Raw genomic sequence first — 26454 nt, 5'->3', positions numbered from 1 at the left:
GTGCACCCACAACGGGAGAGTGTCCCCCCCACAAAGGGGAGGCACCCCAAAATCGGAGGATGCACACAAAAGCGGGGAGCACCCCAACTAGAAATAAATAAATTTTAAATAGAGGATTTCTCCCAAAGAAAGGAAGCGCACCCCAAAGAGGGGGTACTCAAAACAGCGAGGCACACCCCAAAAAGGGGGGGGAGGCACCCACATGCAGGGGGACACCCAAACCAATACACCCCAAAAATGGGAGCACCCAAAATAAAGGACTGCGCCCCAAAAAAAACAGGGAGGTACCCGAAAGAGGGGCGCATCCAAGCCCAAAACCGGGGGCTGCCCCAATCCCAGGGGTCGGGGGTGTCCCTAAAACGCCAGCGGTGGGCGGGGCCCTAGAGAGGCGGGGCAGGGGCGTGGTCTCTGCGCCCCGCCCCCGGCGGCGCTCAGCGCCATGGGCGAGGGGGAGCCCAGGTACGGGGGGGAGGTGGGGATGTCTGCTGGGAGGGACTGGGGCGCTGCTGGGGCGGGAGCAGCAGCACTGGGGGGGCTATGGGGGAGGGAAGGCTGTACTGGGGGACACTGGGAGGACTGGGGCGTTACTGGGGCGGGAAGGAGCAGCAGCGAGGGAACGCTTGGGGTGTTACTGGGAGGTGGAGAGGCGGCACTGGGGTTTGAGAGGCTTCTAGGGGCGGGTTCCTGGCGGTTACTGGGGATGTGGGGCAGCAATGGGGGGGTACGGGGGTTACTGGGGATGCGGGAGGGGCTACTGGGAGCGCTGGAAGGTGCGGGAAGGCCTATAGTGGGGGCGCTGGGGGATGGCGGGGTGCCTGGCGGAGGTTACCGGGAGCGCAGGGGGATGGGGGGAGTCCCTGGCGGAGGTTACCGGGAGCGCTCGGGGATGGGAGGGGTCCCTGGCGGAGGTTACTGGGAGCGCTGGGGCCGCTCCCGCGGCGTTGGGAGGCGCTGGGCAGGCTGGGAGGGGGAGGGCTGCGGCGGCCAGTCCCTCCCTCGGGGAGGCACGCCCACTGCCACACCCACGGTCACGCCCAAGGCCACGCCCTGTGCCGTGGCCGCAGCGGGAGCGTAACGAGCGGGACCCTCCTGGGACCGGGACAGCCCCACGGGGACCCCCGGGACCCCCCCCTTGGGGACTCCCCTCGAGAGAGTGACTCCCCCCCCATGACCTCCTCAGGAACAGCCCCCATCGGCATCTGCCCCTCCGGGAGAGGGAACCCCCTAAGATCCCCCGGGACCGGGACCACCATTCGGCTCGGCCCGGCCAGCCCCGGTGCAGGTGGGGGTGGGTGTCCCAGCCCTGGGGATGGAGAGTCCCAGCCCTGGGAGGTTTCTGGTGTGAATGGGGGTCCAGGGGATGTTCTAGGGGGTCCCGGTGTGTGCAGTTCCCGGCGTGTTCTGGGGGGGGTCCCTGTGTGTCCAGGATCCCAGGGGTATTCTGGGGGATCCGGGGGGTCCCGGTGTGCGGGTCCCGGTGCCAGCCTCCCCCCCAGCATGGCGCAGCAGCTGATCAGCGGGGCCGGGTACGTGCCCGAGGATGGACTCACGGCCCAGCAGCTCTTTGCCTGCGCTGACGGCCTCACCTACAAGTGCGGGTGACCCCCGACCCCAAAACCCTCTGACCTCCCCCCGCTCCCTAGCACCACCTGACCCTCACAGGAGCCTCCAGACCCCCTCCCAGGCACAACCTGGCAACCCTGATGCCTACCTGGGGCTACCTGAACTCCCAAAGATATCTCAACACCCCCCAGCCTCTACCCAAGGAAGCCCCAGGGAATCCCCCCAGAGATCCCCCAGGAACCCCCCCAGGGACTCCCAAGCCACACCCCCGAGAACCACCCAGCCCCCCTGTCAATCCCTCAGAACCCTCCAGGCCCCCCAAAACCCCTCCAGACGCCCCCAGGAACCCCTGACACCCCCAGCTCACACATCCCCCCTCCCTCGGTGCCTCTCCCCACCTTGGGTGCCCCCTCAAGGGGGAACATTCGTTCCCTCCTCCCCCCCGTGGGTCTCGGTCAGTTTGGGGGGGCCAGTGGAGTCCCAGCCCTTTGTCCCCCACAGTGACTTCCTCATCCTCCCTGGCTACATCGACTTCACGGCTGATGAGGTGGTGAGTGACCTCCCTGAGAACCCCCATGTGCTCTCCCCACCGGGGTGACTCCCCGGCTTGGGCCGCCCTCAGTGCTCCCCTGTGCCCTGTCCCTGGGGTGATTCCATCCCCCTCCTGGGTCTCCCTGTGATTTTGGGGTTGGGGGATGCCCATGGGGTCCCTGCACGTTTTGGGGTATGGGGGGCTCAAGGAATCCTAACCCTAGAGGATGGGTTCCTGGGTTTTTGGGGGTGCTGGGAGGGCAGGGGAGGGTCAGGTGGAGTCAGATGCCCCTCTCATTTCTCAGGGGGGCCCTTGAAGGGGGGTCAGGATTTCAGGGGTGCTCCACTCCTGCAGGACTTGACGTCAGCACTGACCCGAACTATCACCCTAAAGACACCCCTGGTGTCATCCCCCATGGATACGGTCACGGAGGGGGACATGGCCATCGCCATGGCTGTGAGTGGGGACACTGGGGGGGACATGGCTATTGCCAGTCTATGAGGGGGGACACTGAGGGGACACTGGGTAGACAGGGCTATCACCGGGGGAGGGGGCGCACCCACATGGATGGAGCCATCCTGGGGATCACTGAGCTCTGTCAGACTGGGGGGACACCTGTGGGTGCTCAGGGAGCTGGGGAAGGGGGGGGAGCACAGTCCCCAAGGGGTGTGAAGGCAAATGGGGGGGGGAATATGGATGTGGGGGGCGGCTCTGCCACCCAGCTGGAGCTCAGGAACCCACAGCCCCCCGTGCCCCCTCAGCTGAACGGTGGCATCGGCATCATCCACCACAACTGCACCCCCGAGTTCCAGGCCAGCGAGGTGCGCAAGGTCAAGGTGAGCCAGGGGGGTGCCTGATGCTAGGACTCCCCAGTCCCGCTGTCCCCTGGGACCCTGCCAGTGCTGGCCAGCGGTGGTGGCCATCAGCACCCCATTTTGGGAGTCCCCTCGGTGGTCCCTGTTGCAGTGCCGCCCCCCTGTGCCCCCCAGGTGACACTGTCCCCCCCGGTGTCCCCATGCCCCCTGTGCCTCCGGGTAACACTGTCCTGCTGTGTCCCCATGCCCTCTGTGCCTCCAGGTAACACTGTCCCCCTGAGCCCCCTGTGCCCCCCAGGTGACACTGTTCCCCTATATCCCTGAGCTCCCCCAGTGACGCTGTTCTGCCGTGTCCCTCGTGTTCCTGTGCCACCCTGGTGACACTGTTTCCCAGTGTCCACAAGTCCCCCATGCCCCCCGGGTGACCCTGTCCACCCGTGTCCCCAGCGGTTCGAGCAGGGCTTCATCACGGAGCCACTGGTGATGAGCCCAGCGCACACCGTGGGAGATGTGTGGGATGCCAAGGCCCGGCTCGGCTTCTCGGGGGTCCCTGTCACCCACTCAGGGCGCCTGGGGGGGCGGCTCGAGGGCATTGTCACCTCCCGGGACATCGACTTCCTGCGGGAGAGTGACAGAGCCACCCCCCTGGCCGAGGTGGGTGTGGGGATGGGATGGGATGGGATGGGATGGGATGGGATGGGATGGGATGGGATGGGATGGGATGGGATGGGATGGGATGGGATGGGATGGGATGGGATGGGATGGGATGGGATGGGATGGGATGGATGTGAGGTTGGAGGATGGAGAGGTCTGTGGCAGGGGCGAGGGCTGCCCACAGTGTCCCTGTGCTCCCCAGTGCAGGGGACGGTGAAGGTGACAGTGACACACAGTGAAGTTAACAGTGCCTGTGCCTGTGCTGGTGCCTGTGACAGTGCCAGTGCATGTGGCAGTGACAGACAGTGATGGTGACAGTGATGGTGGCAGTGAAGATGACAGTGCCAGTACTGGTGACAGTGACGGTGGCAGTGCCAGACAGTGCTAGTGGCAGCACCTGTGCCGGTGCCAGTGGCATGCAGGTCCCTGTGTCCCCAGGTGATGACCAAGCGCAGGGACCTGGTGGTGGCCCCAGCAGGTGTCACCCTCAAGGAGGCCAACGAGATCCTGCAGCGCAGCAAGAAAGGTGCAGGGGGGCACCCGTCACCCCCTGGGTCCCCTGTCACACTGCTTGAGTCCCTTGTCACCCCTGGAGGCACATCCCTGTCACCAAATAGGGACCCCCACAGTAGGTGTCACTCCCTAGGGGTCACCTCCACTCGGGGGCACCTCCGTGTCACCCTGGGCACCCCAGGGGGGATGTTCCCTGTCCCTGTTCCTCTCCCCCCACGCCCCCATCCCCTGGTGACCTTGTCCCTGCTGTGTCCTGTCCCCAGGGCTGCTCTTGGTGACCAGCACTGACGAGCTGGTGGCTGTCACCGCCCCATCCTTCAGGTCCCCTCCTTGCCCCTGGGGTCAGCCCTGTGTCCCCCATTCCTGGGGTTACCTCCATGTCCCTGCAGCCCCCCCACGGATTTCCCCCGTGTCCCCAGGAAAGCCGCCGATGGTGACCGGCAGTGCCGAGCACTTGGTATTCCTCCCACGTCCCCTGTACCCAAGCCCCCTCCGTATCCCTCTGTCCCGGGGCTGCCAGGCTGAGCTGTCCCCGCTCTGTCCCTGCAGGGAAGCTGCCCATCGTCAACAGCCGTGATGAGCTGGTGGCGCTGATGGCGCGCACGGACCTGAAGAAGAACCGAGAGCACCCGGCGGCCTCCAAGGATGGGCGGAAGCAGCTGCGGGTCGGGGCGGCCATCGGCACCCGCGAAGATGACAAATATCGGCTGGACCTGCTTGTGCAGGCCGGCACCGACCTCGTGGTGCTGGTGCGTGCACCCCAAAACCGCGGGGACCCCGAAAACCGGGAGCTCGGAATACCCGCAGGACTGTAGGGGAGGAAGGGGATGAAGGGGTGGAAAAGGGGTCAGCACCCCAAAAGCGGGGGGATAGGGTGGAGGAATGGGGTGGGATAGAGCTGACCAAAGAGTGCTGCTGTGGGGAACCCCGAAAATGTGGAGCCCCAGAAACAGGGATCCCCACAAATGGGAGACTCCAAAAACCAGGGAGGGATACAAAGGAGGGGAAAGAGGGATGGGGGTGGAGCCGCTGGTGCAGGTGGGTGGGTGCACTGGGGGACCCTAAAAATAGGGTGGGGGCACCCCAAAAGGAAGGGATGGGAGCTGGGGATGGGGAGGGAGCTGATGGAGCTGCTTGTGCTGGGTTGGGGGTGTCCCAAAAAAGGAGCGGTTTGCTCACTGAACCCCAACCCGTTTCCCCCCCACCCCCGGCACCCCAACCTCCTGCCCTGCACCCCAAAACCTGCTCTCAGGACTCGTCGCAGGGGAACTCGCAGTACCAGCTCAGCATGATCCGCTACATCAAGGCCAAGTACCCGGAGCTGCAGGTGGTGGGGGGCAACGGTGAGACCCCAACCCGGCTGGTACACGGGGACCCCAACCCAGGGGGGACACGGGGACTGCCAGGGCTGCAGCCTGGGGGAGCAGGGATGAGTGGGGGAAATGGGGGGGGGGTGGGATTTGGGGTGTCCCCCACAGTGGTGAGGTGGGATTTGGGGTGCCATTTCTGGGGGCTATTTTTGAGGTGCCCCACTGTCATAGTGGTGTAGGATTTGGGGGTACCACTTTTGGGCTTCTATTTGGGGGTACCATGTTTGGGATGTCCCCTGCAGTGGTGAGGTGGGATTCAAGGTGCCCTGGGCAGTGTTGGGGTGCCATTTTGGGGCGCCCTGGGTGGTGTCGGGGTGCCATTTTGGGGTGTCCCCCGCAGTGGTGACAGCAGCCCAGGCCAAGAACCTGATCGACGCCGGGGTGGACGCGCTGCGGGTGGGGATGGGCAGCGGCTCCATCTGCATCACCCAGGAGGGTGGGTGACACCCCTGACCCCACCTGGCACCCCCAGACACCCCTGCAGTGTCTCCGTTTTGCCCTTTGCTGTGTCCCTGTACCTATGGCAGTGTCCTTGTCCCTGATCCCCTGTCCCTGTGCAGGCACGTGGCCAGGCTCAGGCCACAGCTGTGTCCCTCACGCCCCTGTCCCTGACCCACTGTCCCTGTCCCTGTGGTGGTGTTCCCGTCCCCATGGCAGTGCTGGTGTGTGACCGTGCCCAGCCACAGCCGTGTCCCTCACAGTGTCCCTGACTTGTCCTTGTCCCTATGGCAGTGCTGGCGTGTGGCCGTGCCCAGGCCACGGCTGTGTACCGTGTGGCCGAGTATGCGCGGCGTTTCGGTGTCCCTGTCATTGCTGATGGTGGCATCCGCAGCCCTGGGCACGCTGTGAAGGCACTGGCACTGGGAGCCTCCACCGGTGAGGGGCAGGGGGGCACGGGATGGGATGGGATGGGATGGGATGGGATGGGATGGGATGGGATGGGATGGGATGGGATGGGATGGGATGGGGGGGGGCAGAGGGGGCACCCAGAGGGAATCTCATGGCCACCAGCCCACCTCGGTGCCCCCCAGGGTACCCCACATCCACCAGCCCGTACTGGAGATGGTCCCACAGTCCCCAGCCCATCCTGGCGGGGGGTTCCACACCCCCTACCCCGCCGGGGGATGTCCTTGACGGGTTGTCCCCTCCCCAGTGATGATGGGGTCGCTGCTGGCGGCTACCACAGAGGCCCCGGGCGAGTTCTTTTTCTCAGAGGGCGTACGGCTGAAGCAGTACCGTGGCATGGGCTCGCTGGACGCCATGGAGCAGGGTCCTGGCAGCCAGAAACGCTACTTCAGGTACCCGGGGGGGGCCGGGGCAGGGGTGTGCTGCCCGTCAGCCGCTCCCCCAGCCCCTTTGTGCCACCCCCGCAGCGAGGGGGACACGGTGAAGGTGGCTCAGGGTGTGTCAGGCTCGGTGCAGGACAAGGGCTCCATCCACAAGTTCGTGCCGTACCTGCTGGCCGGGCTGCAGCATGGCTGCCAGGACCTGGGTGCCCGCAGCCTCTCGGCGCTCCGGTCAGTGCGGGCTCGAGGGGGGAGTGGTGTCCGGGAAGGTTTGGGGGGATCCCAAAGCCCCCACAAATCCCCCCCCCGCCCCCCAGGGCTATGATGTTCGCAGGGGAGCTGAAGTTCGAGCGCAGGACGGTGGCGGCGCAGGTCGAGGGGGGAGTGCATGGGCTGCACTCGTGAGTGGGGGCGGGGCTGGAGGGGTTTGGGGAGCCTGGGGGAGGTGGGGGGGTTTGGAGGGGCGAGGGATTTTGGAGAGGTTTTGGAGGGCTGGAGGGGGTTGGGGAAGTTGGGGGTTGGGGGCAGATTTTGGGTGGCTGAGTGGTTGGAGGAGGTTTTGCGGGCTGGGGGGGGGTTGCAGGAGGTTTTGGGGGGTGGTGGGGGGGTTTCAGGAGGCCTTGGGGGCTGGGGAGGGGTTGGAGGAGATTTTGGGGGGGCTGAGGAAGGCACGACTTCAGATCCCACTTGGAGGCCCCCCAGTTGTCTCAGTACTGGATCTGGGGGTACCCCCAGTGTCCCCAGTGTTGGAGATGGGGGATTGGGGTGTACGGGGTTCTTGTCCCCCCCCTGACCCCCCCCTCATCTTGCCCTCCCTTGCAGCTTTACGGTTCTGCCCCGTAAGTACCAGGTCACCCCCCTGGGATTGGGGGAGGCTCAGGGGGTAACCCTTTACCCCCCCCTTTACCCCTCTTTATCCCCTCCCTGAAGGCCAGGGGGACTGGGGCAGGGGTTCCCCCAGTCTCCCAGCCAGGATCTGGGGTTTGGGGGCTCCCTTTCCCCCCTTTGACTCCCTCCCCCCTGTCACTGCAGTGCCCAGAGGGGGCTGCCCTGAAGAGGGGTCTGCCCGGCCTGCTGCCCCCCGCCCAGAGCCTGCCGGGACCCCCCCAGCCCCCCGACACCGACGCTGTTGATGCTGCCCTGGGACCCCCGACATGGGGACACCCCCAAACCTCCCCGAGCACAGGGCATGTGGGGACCTCGGAGACCATTCCAGAACTGGGGGTGCGGGGAGCCCCCATATCCCCCCGGGGGCACTACAGGGGATGGGGATGCCCAGAGCCCTCAGAAATGGGAGCGCACAAGCCCCCCAGAAGTCCCCAGGGCACCACGAGGCTGCGGGGACCTCTCCAGCCTGGGGGATGCAGGGACACCACAACCCCCCCAAAATGGTGCAGGTACCCAAAAAACCCCGTGGGGATCCCCAAACGCTCCCTGGCACTGAGGATCTTGCAGTGCTGTGTCCCCCAGGCCTCCAGGGAACCCCCAGCACTGCAGGGACCTCACCAGGGTCCCGGGGACCCCACAGTGTCCGGGGTGACCCCACAATGTCCAAGGGACCCTCCAGTGTCCCAAGGACCCCACCGACCTGTGGCGTCTTGGTCTGGGGGAACCCTGTACTCGCTGTGGCCAGGGTGAATAAAGTCTTGGAGCATCGGAGCCTTCCTTGTCCCTGTCCCTGGGTTGTCCCCATCCCTGTCCCCGTCCCTGCTCTTTTCCCCGGCCCTGACCCTGGGCTGTCCCCGTCCCTGTGCCCGGTCCTGGCCTCGGCCCTGGCCTCGGTCCTGTCTCTGTCCATGGTGCTGTGCCCTGTCCCTGTCCCCGACCCTCCCCTTGTCCATGGTTCTGTCCCCCAGCCTGGCCCTGGCGTGTCCCTGTCCCTGCCGGTGGTACCGGGACCAGGGGACACGCGTGGCACCAGGGGAGCACGTGCTGTGACACAGGGTGGCACGCATGACAGAGGCTGGCATGCACATGGCACGGGTGACACACGCATGGCACGGGTGGCACGCATGGGACAGAGGGTGGCACATGCTGTCACACCAGTGGCACACACATGACACGGGTGGCTTAAGTTGCACATGCGACAAAAGTTGGGACACACCTGGCACACCTTGGCCTGGGACACACCTGGGACCCTCCAGAAGTGGGACTCCCCTTCCCCCTAATATGGGACCCCCCCCCATATTGTGGCAACTTCCCAGAAGTGAGACCCGCCCCCAAGTGTGGGATATCCCCCCAAAATTTGGGACAACCCCCCACATGCCGGATATTCCCCTCGACAAATGTGGGACCCCCTCCCCTACTCCCAAATGCGGGAGGACCCCCAAAAATTGAGACCCCCTTCAAATGTGAGACATCCCCCATAATGTGGGAGACCTCCAAGCGTGGGACCTCCAAACGTGGGGCCCCTTCAAAATGTGAGACCCCCCCCCCCCCCAATTTGTGAACGCAAACACGAGCCCACCTCCCCCAGTGTGGGACCCCTCCAGATGTGGGACACCCCCCCAAAGCGCGACTCCCGCTCCTGCCGAGGCGCGCGGGTCCCGGTCCCGGCGTGGGGGAGGCCGGGGGGCGCGGGGGGTGGGAGGAGGAGGAGGAGGAGGAGGAGGAGGAGGAGTGCGGGGGGGGGCTCGGCCCGCCCCTCCCGCCGCTGCCGCCGCCGGGGCCGGGCCGGGATTGGAGCCGCAGCCGAGGCCGGTGGGTGCGAGGGGGGCGGGGGTATTTTGGGGATGCAGGGGGTGCCCGGGATGCGGGGGAGAGCCCGCTTGGGGGAGGCGATGGGCGCTGCTGAGCCGGGGGTGAGGGGTGCGGGCTGGGGAGAGCTTGGGGGTGCCGGGTTTGGGAATCCGGGCCGTGCCCGGATTTGGGGTGGCCGGGGGGGTTGAGGGGCGCATACCGTGGGCTCCCGGCTGTCGGGGGGCAGAGGTGAGCCGGTTTTGGGGGCGCCGGGGGTTTGGGGGAGCGGGTTTGCGGGTTTGGAGGCGAGGGGGGGGTGGCCCTGGGGGTGCGGGGAGGGTGGGGCGGGGGTGGCGAGCCGGGGTTCTGGGGTGTCCCCCCCAAAACACTCGCGAGCTCCGAGCCACCCCCCCCCCCTCCCGCGCGCTGTCCCACGCACACGCGCCGTCACGCGCGCGCACACGTGCGCACGGGCACCCACGCTCGTGGGGGGGTGGGGGGCGCGGGGGGGCCGGAGGGGGAGCGGGAAGAACCCGGAGGGGCCAAGGGGGTGCGTGGGAGCGCGGGGGCCAGGGGAGAGTGCGGGGGGTGGCACTGGTAGGTGTAGGGCGGGGGGGGGGGGGCATAGGTGGGTGTGGGGGGCACAGGTGTGGGGGGGGGCCATGCTGTGCCCGTGAGGCCGCCCCGCAATGTCCCTGTCACACACGTCGGCACAGCAGGGAGGGGCAGGTGTGCGGGGCGCGCGTGGCTGTGACCCAAGGGTGATACCGTGGGGGGGGCGTGGCGTGGGGACCCCCTTTTCTCGCGGTGGGGGTCTTGGGGCTGGCGGGTGCGGGGGTGGTAGGGCCAGGGTGTGGCGGGTGCGGGAGTGTCCCGTGCGGGGGTGGCAGGGCCACGGGGTGGCACAGGTTCCGACGGGTGAAGTGCGGGACTGTCCCTGTGCGGGGGCCGCGGTCCCCGCGTGTCACTTCGCATCCGTCCTCCCCACGCCGCCGCCGCCCTGACGGGCGCAATGCCACCCTACGGCGACAGCCCCTGTCACCCCGATTAAGGACCTGGAGCGGGAGGGGGGAGCTCTGGGGAGCGGGACACCTCCGCACGCCCCCGCGGCGGGGCCGGCCCCGCGTGCCCCCCGTCCCCGAGTGCACCGCGGCACCCGCGCTGCTCCTGTGTCCTCCCCCAACAGGTGCTCCTGTCCCAAACTCAGGGTGCTCCCCCCAGGGAGGTCCTGTCCTGTTCCCCCCCGGGGCTCCTGTCCCCAGGTGCTCCGGTGTCCCCCCCCCGGGATGCTCTTGTCCCCTCTCTTGGAGCGCTCCTGTCCTCACCCAGGTGCTCCCGTCCCCTGGGCACTCCTGTCCCATCCTGTCCCTGTCCCTATCCCCGGGGTGCTCTCGTGTCACCCTCTTCCAGAATGCTCCCTTGGTATCGGGGGCTGGGGAGGTTCTGGGTTGCCATGGGGGGGACTATGGGGTGTCATGGAGGGTCTCTGGGGTACCGGGGATGTGACGCCTCTCTCGCCCTCTCCGCAGCCGCTCCCGATGTTCCTGATGTCCCTCGTGGGGGGGGCGGCCGCCCCCCGACTGCTGCTGGCGCTGCTCTGGATGGCCGGCCCAGCCGCCGCCCCCCGGCCCCCCAGCAGCCCCCCCGGAACCCCTCCGGGCCCCCCCGCGCCCCACAGCGAATCCCCGGTCCTGTCCCTCAACCTCGGCCTCAACTTCAAGATCAAGGTGCGAAGTCAGGGAGGACCTCGCCCCCCCGCGCCCCCCACCCCTCCGGAGCCCCCCCGGAGCGCCGCGCCCCCCACCCTGCCCGACCCCGGCGACGAGCAGGGCTCCGCCGGCCCCCCGGAGGAAGCGGGGGGCTGGGGTGGCCCCCCTGGCCGCGGGGTTACGACCCCCCCTCAGGGGCGCCCCCGGGACAAGCAGCTGGAGCTGGACATCGCCATCGACCTGACCGCGGGGCTGGATTCCCCCTTGGCCGGCTCGGGGGCGGCCGTGCCCCCCACTACCCTCCTGGGGGGCCCCTCCGGCCGCCCCCGGTTCCTGCCGGGCCTCTCGAAGCTGGCCGGCAGACTCAGCGCCGCCGGTGAGTGCAGGGGGTGGACCAGCTCCCCTCCATCCCCGGGGGCCCCCCAGACCTGAGGAACCCCCCAACACCTCGGTGCCCCTTCCCCCAGGGTTCCTGTTTCCCACGGTGGCCCCCAAGATCGACGGCGAGGGGGGAAACGCGTCCCTGGAGCTGGACGAGGCCGGGAGCGGCGTGGAGCCAGGTTGGGGGGCGGCGGATTTGGAGGGGCTTGGGGATTTGGGGAGGTCTGGGAACTGGGGGAATCCTGGGGGGATGGGAACGTCCTGCATTTAAGGGGGGGACTGGGAAAACGGGGAGGTCCGGGGCAATGGGGGGGGGGGGGGGGGTCCGTCCTGGGATTTGGAAGCATCCTGAAGTGGGGGGGGTCTGGGAGGGACGGAGGGGTCCTGGGATTTGGAGGGGCCTGGGGGTATGCAAAGAGTTGGGGGACGGGAGGTGGCTGTGGGTTGGGGGATGCTGGCGAGTGGGGGAAGGTGGGAGGCAATTGGGGGGTTCCTTGGGTTTGGGGGTCCTGGGGAAACAGGCAAATCTGGGAGTTCGTGGGTGCTGGGGCTTGTGGAGGATGGGGGGGCTAGGTGACACGGGGGGGGGTGCTGGGAGGAGCAATGAGGGGGTTCAGGGCGCCCCCAGGATGTGGGGAGCCCCCCTCACCTCCCCGGCTGACCCCCATCCCCCCGTCTCCCGCAGCCCTCTCCCCCGGCCGCCAGCCCTCCCGGGGGGCCGCGCCACCCCCCGCAGCCGCCTCCGCCTGCACCCCCGGATCCGCCTGCGACTCGGGGGGGCCCGACACCGGCGGGGCCTCCCCCGCACCCCCCTTTTCCTGGCCCCCCCACTTCCTGCCGCTGGGCACCCCGTGGCCCGAGGCCGCGGCGCTCTGGGGAGCGGCCTGGGGGGGGCACGTCTATGGGGTGGGGGCGGCGCTGGCGCTGCTGGGGGGTCTGGGGGTGCTGCTGCTGCTGGGGGGAGGGCGGCCGCCCCTGGCCCGGCTGCTGGGGGGGCTCCTGGCTGTGTCGGGGTTTGCCCGCGCCTTCCCGCTGTTCTTCGACCCCTACGAGCTGGAGGGGCGGCTGCCCCCCGCCGCGGCCCGAGCCCTGTTCGAGCTGCCATTCCCGTGCCTGGGCTGGGGGCTGGCTCTGGCCCCCCCCGCGCGGGGCGCGCCGCTACTGCTGGCGCTGGGGGTGCTGCACCTGGGGGGTGCCCTGGGGGTCGTAGGGGCGGTGGCGGCTCTGGGGGGGCCTCCGGCGCTGCTGCTGCTGCCCCGGGCTCTGTTCGCGGCTCTGGCGGCCGCGCTGGCGGTGGGGGGGCTGCGGCGCTGCGCGGGGCGCGGCAAGCGCGGGGGGCTTGGGGGGGCGCGGGTGGGGGTCCCGCGGCTGGTGGGGGCCGCGGGGGCGGCGCTGAGCGCGGGGCTGCAGCTTTTCGGGGCGCTGCAGGCCTGGGGGTGGGTGGTGACCCCCCCGCCGGGACCCTGGGCCTGGTGGGGGCTGCAACTCGCCGCGCGCTTGGCTGAAGTCGCCATGGGGGGCGCGCTGGCAGCGCTGGCGTTCGCGGACACCCCGAGCGGCCGCGCCCCCACCGACGGTCCCCCCGAGCCCCCCGAGGGCGGCGGTGGAGGGCGGGGAGCGGTGGAGGAGGCGGGGGGTTCCCCCGAGTCCCCCCTGGATGTAGACGGGGACCCCACGGCCGGGTACCGACCCCCCTCCCCCATCGACTTGCGTCGCTCCATCGACGAGGCCTTGGGAGCGCCGGGAATGTTCCGCGCCGGGAACGGCAGCATCGGGGGGCACGGGGGCACGGGAAGCACCGGCAGCACCGGGCTCGCTGCTCCGGGCAGGGCAGGGAGTAGCGGGAAAAGCAAGAGCAACGGGATCAGTGTCCCCGGGAGCACCGGGAACACCGAGATCAGCGTCATCAGCAACGCCGGGAGCAGCGGGAATACCAGGGATACCGAGAACATCGGCACCAGCACCACCGCCTTACCAGGGGGCGGCACTACCGCCATTCCGGGGGTGGGCACGGCTAGAGCAGCGGGAACGGGCGGAGCTGGCACGGTGGGGGGTGGCACAGCTGACACACCTGGAACAGCTGGAGCGACTGACAAACCTCACACAGCTGGAAAACCTGGCACAGCTGGCAAACCTGGAACAGCCGGCACAGCTGGCAAAGCTGGAACACCTGGCACAGCAGGCGCACCTGGTACAGCCGGCACAGCTGGAGCACCTGGAACAGCAGGTGCAGCTGGCACAGCTGGAGCGCCTGGCACAGTTGGCACACCTGGAGTGCCTGGCACAGTTGGCACACCTGGAGCACCTGGCACAGTTGGCACACCTGGAGCACCTGGCACAGCAGGTGCAGCTGGCACACCTGGCACAGCTGGAGCACCTGGCACAGCCAGCAAACCTGGTACAGCCGGCACAGCCAGCGGGACAGAGCTCGGCACCCACGGCACAGCCAGGGACAGCAAAACGGTGACACCGGGAATTGGCACCGCCGGCACCTCTGGGACAAGGGTACCGGGCACCGCCAGCACCAGCGGCACACCCGGAACACCTGGAGCACAGGGCCCTGCAACGCCTGGCACAGGGGGTCCTGGCACAGCTGGCACCTCTGGCACAGCTGGCACAACTGGCACCCCCGGCTCCGGTGTTCCCAGCAGCTCCGGCAGCCGCGGCCCCCCCACCGCCCCCCGCCCCCCCGGGCCGTCCCGCGCCGCCTCCTGCGGGGGCTCCTCCAGTGGGGCTCGGGAGGGTGGTCCCGATGATGCCCCCTCGCTCCAGGGCGCCCCGACCCCCAGCACCCCCTCGCAGGGTCCCCCTCGGGCAGTGCCGCCCCCACTGCGGCCGTCCCAGAGCTGGGCAGAGGGGAGCCCCCGGCCCCCCCCGGCCCCCCAGAGCCCCGACGGGGGAGACCCCGCGTCTCCCGGGGGTGGGGACGGCCGCAGCCCGGGCAGTGACGCCATAGACTTGTAGGGTGCGGGGTGACCCCCCCCTCGCGGGGCAGCAGAAAGACCCCGGCCAGGCCCCACGGCCAGGGACCCACAGGATCCCTTCAGCCGCCCCCTAAATCCCTGAGACTCCCAAATGAGGGTGACAACTTCGGGACCCCCAAATTCCTGAGACCCCTAAGTGCTGGCGGCAATCTGGAATACCCCAGATCCCTTAGACACCCCCCCCCCTCTCAATACGGGTGACAGGCCGGGGACCCACCCTCATGTCCTCGAGACCCCAAGTGTTGATGACAATCTGAGGATGCCCAGTGTGCCCCCCCAGCTCCCCGAGACCCCCAAATACGGGTAACAATCTGCCCCCCAATTTCTTAGTCCTCTCCAAGTGCTGGTGACAACCTGGGGACCCCCCCCGCCAAGTTCCTGAGCCCCCCAAGTGCCGATAATGACCTGGGGACCCCCCCTCTGCAAGCCGCTTCCAAGTCCTTAAGACCCCCGAACAGGGGTGACAACCTGAGCCCCCCCATATCCTCGAGACCTCCAAGTGCTGGTGACAATCTGGGGTCCCCACCCAAGGTTCCAAGTCCCCCCCCAAACAGGGGTGACAAGCTGCCCGCCCCAACTGAGCCCCGGAAGTGCTGACAATGACTTGGGGATCCCCCAAGTCCTTGAGATCCCCAAATACGGGTAAGAAGTGCCCCGCCCAAAGCCTTGAGCCCTCAAACTGCTGGTGCCAATCTGGGGGACCTCCCCAGCTGACCCCAAGTCCCCGAGACCCCGAGGTGCTGGTGCCAATATGGCCCCCCCCCCCCCCAAACTCCCTGAGACCCCCTAATACGGGTAAGAAACGCCCCTCCCATGTCCTTGAGCCCCTCAAGTGCTGGTGCCAGTCTGGGGAGCCCCCAGACGCCCCTCAGATCCCTGTGCCTCCCCCCCAGTACGGGTAACAAAGTGTCCCCCAAGTCCCCGAGACCCCCAAATGCTGGTGATGAACCTGGGGCCCCACAAAATCCCCCATGCCGCAACCCCCTCCAATTTCCCCATCCCCGTGTACCCAATAAAGTGCCACGTGCGAAGGATGTGTGTGACCCCCTGGGATCCCCGGATGGAGCCCTGAGCATCCCCAGCCCTGGGGCAGGACACCCGAGCTCCTCTGACCCCCACCATCCCTCCCCCCCAGCTCCAATACGGGACCCGCGAAGGCGCCCCCGTCCCTGGAACGGTGTGCCTCAAGGGGCTCTCGACCTCCTTCCCACAGGGTGGGAGCCCCCGATATCTTCTGACTCCCCCCCGTTCCCCGCCCCAGGACCCCCGATGTGACCCTGCCCCTTGGTCCTCCGAGCCACCAGGGGGCGTTCCAACCGCGCGCCCTACCCCGGGCGCCGCTCCGCCCCGCTCCCGGCATCCCCCGCGTCCCAAGATGGCGGCGCCGGAGCCCCGCACGGTGCTGGTGCGGGGCCTCCCTCCCGGCGCCACGGCCGCCCTCCTGGAGAGGCTCTTCGGGCACCTGGGGCCGGTTCGCCGCTGCTTCGTGGTCACCGAGAAGGGTCCGCGCCGGGGGTGGGGGGAGGGGGGGTGGGGGAGAGCGGGGGCCAGGATTTGGCGGTGTCTGAAGTGGTGTGGAAGCGAGCTCTGGGGGACTGCAGGGCTGGGACAGGGGCTTGAGGGGCTGCAGGAGCTGGAAATGTAGTATGGGGGGCTGGGACTGGATCCTGGGCGTCTTGGGGGCTGAGATTGGGAGCGGAGGGGGCGAGGGCCTGGGGGTACGGCGGGATTTGGAGCTGGGTGGGGGGGGGGTCCGACGTCGGAGTTTGCGGGACTGAGGGAAATGGGGGAGGCTTGGATTGCGATGTGGGGAGTCCGGGGGGAATGGGAGCAGGGTCTTATAAGGGGGGGTGACATTTGGGATTGGGGGCTGGGGGTGGCTGGGGCGTGGAGGGGGTGCGGTCATGGGGGAGGTCTGGGATGGCGGGGTCTGGGAGCAGGAATATGTGGGGGCAGGGACTGGGTGGACCAGGACGGGGGCACTCAGCAGTTGCCGTAGTCGGGGTCTCGGGGCAGGGCTGGTTTGGGGGGTCCTGGGCGGGTCTGGGAAGGCTGTGTCCGGTCCGTGCGGGTCTGGGGTGGGGGGGGGGTCCGGCCCCTCACCGCCCCCCCACCGCCCCCCTGGCCCTTTCAGGCTCCCCGCAATGCCGTGGGTTCGGCTACGTGACCTTCTCTTTGGCCGAGGACGCAGGGCGGGCGCTGCGGGAGCCGCCCGAGCTGGGGGGGCGGCGCCTAGGGGTGACCCTGGCCCGGCCGCGGCCCCGGCCCGAGGGCAGGGACAAGAACAAGGACAAAGACCAGGAGCCACCCCCGACCGCCCCCCGGCCCAAGAAGCCGCGGGGCCCCTCCCGCAAGGCGCGGCTGATCCTGCGTAACCTCAGCTTCCAGGTGATGAGGGGGCACCACCCTGGGACCCCACTGAGGGAACCGCTGACCTCCCGAGGGACACCCCCCAAAGCCCTTCAGCCTCCCAGGGGATCCCTATTCCCCGGGGAGTTCCCCCAGAACCTCCCAGGGATTCTCCCAGCTCTTTCCCCTCCCCAGGACCCCCCCCCCCCCAGTTCCCCCTAGACCCCCCGCAGTGATCCCAATCCTCCCGAGGCACCTCCCTAGCAGCCCTGAAGTCCCCAGGACCCACAAACCTTTGCTGTTCCTCATGTCCAGTCCCCTCTCCCCCCCCCCCCGACTCCTCCCCCATACCCCAAACCCCCCTGACTCCTCCCATTCCCCCCAGTGCTCCGAGGATGAGCTCCGGGCTCTCTTCACCCCATTTGGCCCTGTCCTGGAGCTGAACCTACCCCGGAAGCCTGGTGAGACCCCCAGAGCCCCCCTGAGTCCCCCGAGGTGCCCCCACACCCCCCCAGGCCAAGGATTCAGTCTTGGGGGTGGGCTCTTGCAGATGGGAACCTGAGGGGCTTCGCCTTCGTCCAGCTCCAGAATCTCCGGGAAGCAGCTGCGGCACTGAGGAGACTCAACGGGGCCCAGCTGCGAGGTTTGGGGGCGTCCTGGAGAGCATGGGGGGGCTCAATGGCACCCAGCTGCAAGGTTGGGGGGGCTGGGGAGGTCCTGGGGGGGCTCAACAGTGTTCAGCTGTGAGGTTTGGGGGGTCCTGGAGGGCGTGTTGAGGCCCACTGGGGCCCAGCTGTGAGGTTTGTGGGGCCTGAGGGGGTCCTGTGGGGCTCAATGGCACTCGGCTGCAGGTTTTGGGGGATATTTGGGGTCCAAAGGAGGGCTCAGTGGGTCTCAGCTCTGAGATTTGGGGGCTCCAGGGAGTCCTGGGATTAAGCAAGAGATCCCCGGGAGGTTGAGGATGCTGTGGGTTCTCCACACAAGGGGGAGATCAGAGTTTGGGAGAGGAATGGAGATGAGGGGCAGTGGGTGGGAGCCGTCAGAGCTAGGGAGGTCTGGGGGGGGGTCTGGGGGTATTGGGGGGTGCCTGGGGGCGTTGGGGTGTTGGGGAAATTGGGGGGATGAGGGGGGTCTCTGAGGAAGTGACACATGGCAGGGGGGATGTTTGGGGCTCTGACTCCCACTGTGACTCTCCCTAGGGCGACCACTGGCTGTGGATTGGGCTGTGGCCAAGGACAAGTACCAGGGGACACAAGGACCCCCAAAGACTCCTGGTGAGATCCCCAAACTGCCCCCCAAATCCCCCCCCACCCTGTGTGAGGGGCTGGGCCTGCCCCAGAGATCTGGGGGGGCAGAGGTGGGCAGGGACTGACTGTGACTCTCCCCCCCCCCACCCCCTGTACTTACAGAGGGGGAACAGAAAGGGAAGGAAAAACAGGAAAAAGAGGAGGAGGAGGAAGAGCAAGGAGAGGAAGGGGAAGGGGGAGGGGAGGAAGAGGAGGATGAAGAAGAGGAATTGGAGGAAGAAGAAGAGGAGGAAGAAAAAGATGAGGAAGAGGAGGAAGAAGCTGCCCAGCCCCACTGGCAGGCCCCAAAAGGAGCATCAGAGGTCAGAGCTGGTCACAGGAAAAAAAAGAAGAGAGAGGAAGCTGAGGAAGAAGATGAAGTACAACAGGAGGAAGATGAGGAGGATGAGGAAGGTTTGTTGTGTTCTGGCACGGGGGGTATGGCTGGGGCTGGGGGAGCATGGGGGACTGGGGGCTTCAGGGAAGGGAGGGATCTTCTGTAGGGTCTGGGAAGGCTTTGACAGAATCTGGGGGGGCTTTTGTGTGCTCGGGGGGCTCCTGGGGGGGCTGAGGGTTTTTTTGGGGAGTCTGTGGGAAAGGTACAGAGGGGTCTGGGGAGGTTTGAGGAGGGGTTTAGGGCAGGATGAGGGGTCTTCCAGGGGACGGGGGCATTTCTGGGGGTCTGGGGATACTTCTGTGGGGTGTGGGGACATTTCTGGGGTTCTGGGGGTTCTTCCATGGAGTCTGGGGGAGATTCTGGCTGTCTGGGGGTGCCCCTGTGGGGTTTGGAGGTGTGTCTAGGAGTCTAGGGGTGCTCTGCGGGCTTCCAAGTGCCCCAAACGATTCCCCCACCCTTATAGCAGAGGAGCCCCCCAGGAAGCGCCAGCAGCACCTGTCGGATGTGGGCGAGGGCAGGACAGTGTTCATCCGGTGAGTGGGGGGCTGGGGGACCCCAACCCTGCCCTGGGGGGCACCCCTGGGATCTCCCCTGAGCCTGCCTGGCTCCCCCCAGGAACCTCTCATTCGACACAGAGGAGGAGGAGCTGGAAGAGACCCTGAGCCAGTTTGGAGGAGTCTCCTATGTCCGGCTGGTGCTGCACCCCCACACTGGGACCCCCAAAGGTGGGACAGGGGCTGGGGGGGAGCCTTGGGGGCGCCGGGTGCTGCTTCCCCACACTGGCACCCCCGAAAATGGGGGAGGGATCTGGGTGGGGGCTGCACCCCAGAGGTGGGGGGGAGACTTTGGGAGGTGTTCCAGAAGGTTCAGGGGTGTCTAGGGGGGCTCTGGGACTTGGAGGTGAGAGTTTCTCAGGTTTTGGGGGCATCACATATTTGGGGGGGTGTTTCTCGCTTGGGGGCTGGCTCTCACACTGGTGGGGTTCTCTCTCCCCTGGGGGCTCCCCCCCAACCCCCCTTGGCCCCCACAGGCTGTGCCTTTGCCCAGTTCAAGACCATCGAGGGGGCCCAGAAATGCCTTGAGGCTGCTCAAGAGGGGCCTGAGGTGAGGAGGGACTGTGGGCTACACCAGGGTCCCCCCCGGGGGCATCAGGGCTCCTGGGGTTCCTCTGGAGCAGCTCCTGATGGGGGTTGGGGGGTATTGGGGCAGGGTTTGGGAGAACCTGAGGGGATCTGGGAGGGATTGAGGGGATTTAGGGGTTTTGGGCTCCTGGAACGTTTTGGGGGCAGTTTGGGGTTTTGGCAGAGTGGGAGTTTTTGGGAGAGTTCAAGGGGGTTTTGGGCAGGGTTTTGGTAGGATTGGGCAGGGTTTGGGGGATTCTGAGGGGGTTTTGGGGTCCTGGCAGGTTTTGGGGGCAGTTTGGGGTTTTGGCAGGGGGGGGAGTTTGGGGTGGGGGTGTTTGGGAGGTGTTTGGGGGGCGCTGTGGTTTTGGGAGGGGGTCAGGATGTTTTGGGGGTGTCTGTGGTACCTGACCCCGTTGCTCCCAGGGCGGGGGGCTCCGTGTGGGGGGGCGGTTGCTGCGCGTGGACCCCGCCCTGAGCCGGGAGCAGGCCCAGGGACTCCAGGGTCTGGGGGGGACCCGGCCCCGAAGCGGCACCAGGAACCTTTACCTGGCCCGTGAGGGGGGTGAGTCTGGGGGACCCAGTACCCCCCACACCCCCAACCCTCCCTGAGCCCCCCCAACCTCCCCATTCTCCTGGACCCTCAACTCCTGTTTTCCTTTGACCCCCAAATCATCCCCCCACTTCCATCCCAGCCATCTTCCTGGGCTCTCCCATTCCCCCAAACGCCCCTGAACCCACCCCAGATTCCCCTGACCGCCCCCCGCCAATTCCATCCCAGCCATCCACCTGGGCTCTCCCATTCTTCCAAATCCCCTGAGCCCCCAGTCTCCCCTGACCCCCCCAATTCCCCATTCCCAGCCATCCACTCGGGCTCTCCCATTCCCCCAAATCCCCTGAGCCCCCAAACTCCCCTGACCCCCCCAATTCCCCATTCCCAGCCATCCACTCGGGCTCTTCCATTCCCCCAAACCCTCCTGACTCCCCACATTAACCTGAACCCCCCCAATTCCCATTCCCAACCATCTGCCCAGACTCTCCCATTCCCCCAAACCCCTCTGACCCCCCCAACATCCCCTGACCCCACAATTTCATCCTAGCCATCCGCCCGGGCTCCCGCGCTGCCGAGGGTGTCAGCGACTCGGACATGGCCAAGCGAGTGCGGGTGAGTGTGTGTGAGTGTGACTGCCCAGGATCGCAGGGAGGGAATTTGGGGGTGTCCCCCCCTGTACTGACCCCCCATCTCCCCCCAGTTCGAGGAGCTGAAGCGGCGGCGGCTGCAGGACCCCAACATTGGGGTGTCCCGGACACGGCTGTGTCTGCACAACCTGCCCAAGGCTCTGGACACGGCCCGGCTGCGGGCTCTGCTCAGGGGGGTCCTGAGGGCCCCGGGAGGAGCAGCACCCCGAATTATAGAGGTGGGGGTGCTGGGGTCCCCCCATGTCACTGTGTCACCTTGTGTCCCCCTCGTGCTCCCTAGGGGAGTTGGGGTTCCCTCGCAGGTTGGGTTCGGGGTGCAAGGGGAGGTAGAGGGGTCCCCTCTGTGTTCTCTCTATGTCGCTCTCTGTCCCCTCTGTGACCAGTGTCCCTCCTGTGTCCCCTAGGGGATGTTGGGGTTCCCCAGGGGTGTGTCGGGGGCTTTGGAGTGACCTGAGGGGAATTTGGGATGCACTGGCTGGGTTTTGGTGTGACCTAAGGGATGTTTTGGGGGTGCCAGGTGATGTGGGAGCTGCGGGGGGGTTCAGGGTGCCCTCGGTGGGTTTTGGGGTGGCCCAGGGGATGATTCTGGGGTGACTCCATCTCTCCCCCAGTGCCGGGTGATGCGGGAGCTGCGGGGCCAGGGCCAATCTTTGGGGTTCGCCTTTGTGGAGTTTGGGGAGCACGAGGAGGCCCTGGGTGCCCTGCGGCGCCTCAACAACAACCCTGAGCTCTTCGGAGCCCACAAGGTCAGTGGGAGCACCCCAAAAACATTGGGTGACCCCATTTCCAAGCCCCGGAGCTGCCCCCAGCATTCCGGGGTTCCCCTCGGATTTCCTGGGACCCTCTGGGAGTTTTGGGATGTCCCATGGGTTTCTGGGGGCTGTCCTGGTGGTTTGGGGTTCCCTGGGTATTTTAGGGTGCCCCAGGGTTTTTGGGGTGTTCAGGGTTAAACCACCCCCCCCAATTTCTCAGGGAGGTTTCTGGAGTTTCCCCTGGGTTTTGGGGTGCCCTCGTTGTATTGGGGTGTCGTGGGGTTCTGGCGGGGTTTTGGGGTCTCCCCGTGGGTTTTGAGCACCTCCCCAGTGCTCGGGGGGTGTTTCAGGATACCCCACAACTTTGGGGTGTCGGGGTGTCCTCTCCCACATTGTTTTGGGAGCTTTAGAAGCATGCTCTTGGTTTTGGGGTGTCCCTCTGGGTACTTGAGGGGATTCCAGGGTGCTTCCCGGTGTTATGGAACTTTTGGGGTGCCCCCTGGTGTTTGGGGTATTTTGGGGTCTCCCCCATGGTTTTTGGGGTGCCCACGGTGCCCCCCCCCCAGCGCCCAATTGTGGAGTTTGCGCTCGAGGACCGGCGGAAGCTGCGGCTGCGGGAGCAGCGGATCCAGCGGGGCCTGGTACGGGGCGGGGGGTAGGCCCTGAACCCCTCTTTGTTCCCCCCCTTGGGGGGACCCCCCAGCACTGCCCCCCAGCACTTTACTCCCCCACTTTTCCCACAGGCCAAAGCCAGGGCCAAGGTCAAGGCAGGACTCCCAGAGCCTCCCCTGGACCCCTCCCAGGGGCACCCAGCCCCCCCCACAGGCTCAGGGGGTCCGCAGGGCCCCCCCAGGGCGCCCCCGGGGACCCCCCCCGGGACCCCTTGGGCCGGGTTCTGCACGCAGGGCCCGGGGCACAGGGGGGCTCCTGGTGCTCCCCGCACCAAGGTGCTGGCAGTGCCCTCACACCACGGCCCCAAAATCAGGTGAGGGGGGCCCTGTGCCCCCACCCTTGATCCCCCTTTTCTCCCCTTCTCCTCTTTTACCCTCTGTTTTCATCCTGTTTCCCTTGTTTCATTTCCCCCCTTTATTTCCCTCTTCCCCTCCCCTTTTCCCTCCTCTTTTACCCTTCCCTTTTCTTCTTCTTCCCCCCCCCTTTTCCCACCCCATTTCCCTCCCTTTTGCCTCCCTGGGCATCTCTGTTCCCCCCCGACCCCGCCACTCTTCCCCTTCCACAAATTCTCCTTTTCCCACAGGAAACGGGACAAGGGGAAGGCTCAGCACCCCCCCAAGCCATCCAAAGCCCCCAAGGGCTCTCAGCGGCGAGAGAAGCTCCGGCTGCCTCCCCACCAGGTAGGGGTTTGATGTTTGGGGTCAGACCCTTGAATTGGCCACCCCTAATGCTTGGTTGCCTCCCCAGTATTACCCCCCCAGCCCTGGGGATTTTGGGGCCCTCTGACCCCTCTGTCCCTTCTGGTGTTGCCCCCCACATCAGGGGGTTTTGGGGCCCTCTCACCCCTCTGCCCCCCCAGTGTTACCCCCCAGCTCTGATGTTTTTGGGGCTTTCTCATACTCATGTTGCCCCCCACACCAGGGGATTTTGGGGTGCTCTCACCCCCTGTCCCCCCAGTGTTGCCCCCTCACACCAGGGATTTTGGGGCCCTCTGACCCCTCTGTCCCCCCAGAGCCAGCAGCGGCGCCGGGGGAGCCCCGGGGGAGCCGAGGCACGGTTCCAGGAGCTGGTGGAGAGGTACAAGAGGAAGATTTTGGGGACCAACCCCCCCACAGCTCGGAGGAGCAAGTGGTTCGAGAGCTGAGACACCCACAAACCCCCTGACATCCCAAAAAAAACCCCCTGGGGATGCCGGGGGTCCCAAACATTACAGGGGAGTTTTGGGGTGCTGCCCCCCCATGAGGTCTGTGAGGGATTGGGGGGGGTTGAGACCCTTGGGTCCCCCCCGCCCCCCCTGGGATTTGGGGGTATTCCCCCCCTGCCCCATGGCTCTGTAGGTTTTAATAAAAATGGGGTTTTTGAAGAAAATTTGGTCTCTTGGTGTTGCCCCCCAGCTTGGGGACCCCAAAGCATTTTCCCTGGGAGGGGGGGGCAAGGGGCCCCAGGGAAGGGTGGTGGGGATCCCCAGGGACCAGGGGGCTTGGCGGGGTCCCGTGAGTTTCGGGTTCCATGGGTCACCCCTCCCCAACCTCCTCTGGTCCAGGCTGAGTCGCGGTGGCCATGGGGTGACCCCATGTGGCCATGGCCGGTGGCCACGGGGCTCGGGTGGCCTCGGGCCATGAGGGACGTGCCCCAGAGGTCGCCCTGCCCCGCGGCCACCCTCTGCCAGGATGTCCCTACCGTGGGAAAGGTGAGGGCGGGGGCTCCGGGAAGGGGCCAGGCCAGCACTGAGGGGACACCGAGAGTGGCACTGGCCGTCACACTGTGTGTGATGTGACACCCCTGTGTGACACCCCCGTGTCCCTGCGCTCCCGTTACCCAGTCTTGTCCCACCAGCCCTGTCCCCTTTGTCCCCCTCGTTCCTCTCTCCTTGTGTCCCCATCCCTTTTCCCCTTTCCTCCCGCTATGTCCCCACCCGGGAGGTGCCAGGGTCACACCAGGCCAGGGGAAGCCAGGAAGTATGGCAAAGCCACCAGCGAGTCATCAACTGCCACTGAGTCACCGGGGCCGTGTCCCTGTGTCACCCCCGGGCCTGGGGGAGCCTCACAGGCCCTTGTCCCCGGGTGCTCCCGTGCCCTTGGGGTGTCCCTTGTCCCCAGGTGCCCCCATGTCTTGAGGGATCCCTTGTGCCCAGGTGCCCCCTTGTCCCCGGATTCATCAGAGACACGAGTGGGGCTGCTGGAAAAGGGGCTTTAAATTAAATAAATTAAAAATAACAGTGATAATAATAACAGTAATAATAGCAATAGTATTTTAAAAAAAAGTGCCGGCAGCAGCTGGGGTGGCTCCGGTGCCTGGGGACACTCGTGGTGTCCCCAGCGAGGTGCCGGTCCTGTCTGTGGGGTCCTGAGGCGATCCCGGTGAGGGTCGGGAGATCCCGGTGAGGTCCTGGGCGTGTCCGTACGGACGCGGGGTGGGGCCTGGGGGTGTCCGTGTGTTCCCCGGGGTTTCGAGGGTCCCTAACACGCCGGGACCCCCTCGAGGCGGGCGGCCACGCCCTCCAGGCAGCCCCGGAGCCGCGACAGGGCCACCACAGCCACCGTGTGCGGAGCCTCGGCCAGCGGTGCGGGGGGCGGCGGGGGTGGGTCGCGGGGGAGGGGACAACCCAGCAGGGCTCCCAGCACGACCAGGAGGCTGCGCAGGTTCTCCAGGTCGTTGGCCACCTGGACCAGGCGCAGGTCGCCCCCGGCCAGGGCCCCCAGGAGGCGCTGGAAGAGCTGGAGCCGCTGGGCCGCCCACGCCAGCCCCGGAGGTACCCCCCCGTCCGGGAGTCCCCCCTCCGGGACCCCCTCCAGGCCGGTGACCCGCAGGGTCAGCGGGAATAGCTGAGGGGGGGCGACACAAGCGTGGGGGGTCAGGGTGGGGGGGACACCCAGCCAGCCTGGAGGACCCTCCCTGGGGACCCCAGTTTGGGGCACAGAGCCCCCCCCCAGTTATGGGTGTCCCCCACTGGGGACCCCTGGCCCTCGGGGTACAGACCAACCCCCGACCCCATCCCTGGGGGTACAGATCTTCCCCAGACCCCATCCCTGGTAGGGGGTACTGACCTCAGATTTGGGGTCAGAGCCCCCCCCCCCCCCCCCCCCCCCATTCCAGCCCCAGGCGCCCCTTCCTGGGGCCCCCCCAAATCTGGGCACGGGATCCCTCCATGGGGACCCCACCCCATTTAAAGGAAAAGGATCCTCCCCCCACCCACTGAGAACCAGCCCCCAAATCTGGGGGACGTCCCACCCAAAAAAAAATCGGGGGCCCGTTCTGCCCTCACTGGGTGTCCCCCCTGTGTCACAGCCCCCCTCCTCCCAGAGGGTCCCCTGGGTGTCTCCCCCGGGCCGGGGTCACCTGGAGCTGCTGCAGGCGCGTGCTCAGGGTCCGGGTCAGGGCCCGCGCGTCCGCCCGGACCCGCTCGAGCCGCACGGGGCGACTCCCGGCCACGGCCACCAGCAGCCACAGCAGCGCCCACGGCGATACGCGGGGACACCGCATCCCTCCCGCCCCTGTGCACGGTGGGGGACACGGCTGTCACCCCAAAACCCGCCCGTGCCGCCCGGGGACACGCGCGGGGCGCGGGCAGAGCGGGACACGCACGTCACCCCCATCCCCGGGATGAGTGATGTCACTAGGGACGGGACAGGGGACGCGAGCAGGGACATGCGGGAAGTGGCGGTGGTGGCGCAGGACTCCGTAGCCCTAGTCACCGTGTGGCGGTGCCACCGTGACCCCGCAGCACGTGCCGCTCGGGCCGTGTCCCTGAAGCCTTCCTGGAGCACTTTGGCTCCTGTCACGGCCCGGCCGTGACCACGCGGGTGACAGTGACAGTGCGGGTGGAGGGAGCTGCTCGGAGGGCTGAGGGGAGGGTCAGGGTGGCTGTCGGGTCCCCAGGGTTGTGTCACCTCCCTGAGGAATCCTCGGCCTCTGTGGACACTGGAGTGACCTCATCACCCGCTACTTGAGAGTGGGTGACACAGGGATGGGGGAACATGGGGGTGTGGGGATCACAGGGGGACAGGGGGGAAATGGAGGGGACATGGGGACAATACCACTCACCGGAGCCTCGCATGCACTCGCTGAGCCTGGAATGAGTCGGTGACGGGTGATGGAGGGACATGGGGACCCCCGCCAGGCCCCCCCACTACCATCACCACACCGGCCTGGGCGGGGAGGGGCCCCTTGGGTCACCCACGGTGTCCCCGC

The 26454-nt window shown here is 67.2% G+C and overlaps 4 protein-coding genes across 5 annotated transcripts; 3 read left to right on the top strand and 1 right to left on the bottom strand.

The window, feature by feature from the left end:
• Nucleotides 1–237: 237 nt before the first annotated feature.
• Nucleotides 238–7866, top strand: IMPDH1 (inosine monophosphate dehydrogenase 1). The gene is given in 17 exon segments (XM_062491496.1): nt 238–377; nt 379–459; nt 1497–1592; nt 2065–2113; nt 2450–2551; nt 2857–2931; nt 3358–3564; nt 4003–4090; nt 4627–4826; nt 5330–5420; nt 5788–5883; nt 6180–6323; nt 6601–6745; nt 6821–6964; nt 7051–7134; nt 7556–7572; nt 7766–7866. Coding segments are annotated over 17 exon segments (1860 nt in total).
• Nucleotides 7867–10950: 3084 nt separating this feature from the next.
• Nucleotides 10951–15761, top strand: PRRT4 (proline rich transmembrane protein 4). The gene is made up of 10 exons (XM_062492578.1): nt 10951–11497; nt 11589–11681; nt 12188–13548; nt 14389–14462; nt 14691–14789; nt 14879–15017; nt 15197–15281; nt 15380–15384; nt 15622–15700; nt 15748–15761. The coding sequence occupies exons 1-10, from the start codon at nt 10951–10953 to the stop codon at nt 15759–15761; spliced, it is 2496 nt and encodes an 831-aa protein (XP_062348562.1).
• Nucleotides 15762–15860: 99 nt separating this feature from the next.
• RBM28 (RNA binding motif protein 28) lies at nt 15861–23620 on the top strand. 2 transcript variants are annotated; one of them, XM_062491495.1, is made up of 17 exons: nt 15861–15988; nt 16621–16874; nt 17221–17296; nt 17386–17478; nt 18035–18109; nt 18245–18535; nt 18985–19051; nt 19134–19243; nt 19549–19622; nt 20066–20204; nt 20740–20804; nt 20893–21057; nt 21451–21585; nt 22158–22232; nt 22335–22576; nt 22847–22943; nt 23276–23620. In XM_062491495.1, exons 1-17 carry the CDS (start codon nt 15862–15864, stop codon nt 23405–23407), a joined length of 2217 nt encoding a protein of 738 aa, XP_062347479.1. In that variant the 5' UTR covers nt 15861; the 3' UTR covers nt 23408–23620. The 2 variants fall into 2 exon arrangements, with proteins under 2 accessions (XP_062347479.1, XP_062347478.1); XM_062491494.1 differs by having other exon boundaries at nt 18982–19051.
• Nucleotides 23621–24722: 1102 nt separating this feature from the next.
• Nucleotides 24723–25746, bottom strand: LEP (leptin). Its single transcript, XM_062491493.1, has 2 exons — nt 25603–25746; nt 24723–25088 (listed from the first exon to the last, which is right to left on the bottom strand). Exons 1-2 carry the CDS (start codon nt 25744–25746, stop codon nt 24723–24725), a joined length of 510 nt encoding a protein of 169 aa, XP_062347477.1.
• Between the last annotated feature and the right edge of the window lie 708 nt (nt 25747–26454).

This window comes from Cinclus cinclus, chromosome 4 (genome assembly GCF_963662255.1).
Source record: "Cinclus cinclus chromosome 4, bCinCin1.1, whole genome shotgun sequence".
NCBI classification, from domain to species: Eukaryota; Metazoa; Chordata; class Aves; order Passeriformes; family Cinclidae; genus Cinclus; species Cinclus cinclus.
The sequence above is the reverse complement of the archived record's forward strand: the minus strand, read 5'-3'. Positions and strand labels throughout refer to the sequence as shown.

Excerpts from the sequence above, each read along its gene's own strand:
- RBM28 (XM_062491494.1), top strand. The coding sequence starts at position 15,862 with ATGGCGGCGCCGGAGCCCCGCACGGTGCTGGTGCGGGGCCTCCCTCCC. Across the intron at positions 17,297-17,385 it reads GAACCTACCCCGGAAGCCTG|ATGGGAACCTGAGGGGCTTC; the intron begins GTGAGACCCCCA and ends GGGCTCTTGCAG. Across the intron at positions 19,244-19,548 it reads CCACACTGGGACCCCCAAAG|GCTGTGCCTTTGCCCAGTTC; the intron begins GTGGGACAGGGG and ends TGGCCCCCACAG.
- LEP (XM_062491493.1), bottom strand. The coding sequence starts at position 25,746 with ATGCGGTGTCCCCGCGTATCGCCGTGGGCGCTGCTGTGGCTGCTGGTG. Across the intron at positions 25,089-25,602 it reads CGCGCCTGCAGCAGCTCCAG|CTATTCCCGCTGACCCTGCG; the intron begins GTGACCCCGGCC and ends GCCCCCCCTCAG.
- PRRT4 (XM_062492578.1), top strand. The coding sequence starts at position 10,951 with ATGTTCCTGATGTCCCTCGTGGGGGGGGCGGCCGCCCCCCGACTGCTG. Across the intron at positions 14,463-14,690 it reads GGCAGTGACGCCATAGACTT|GCCGGGGACCCACCCTCATG; the intron begins GTAGGGTGCGGG and ends TACGGGTGACAG. Across the intron at positions 15,018-15,196 it reads ATCTGGGGTCCCCACCCAAG|CTGACCCCAAGTCCCCGAGA; the intron begins GTTCCAAGTCCC and ends GGACCTCCCCAG.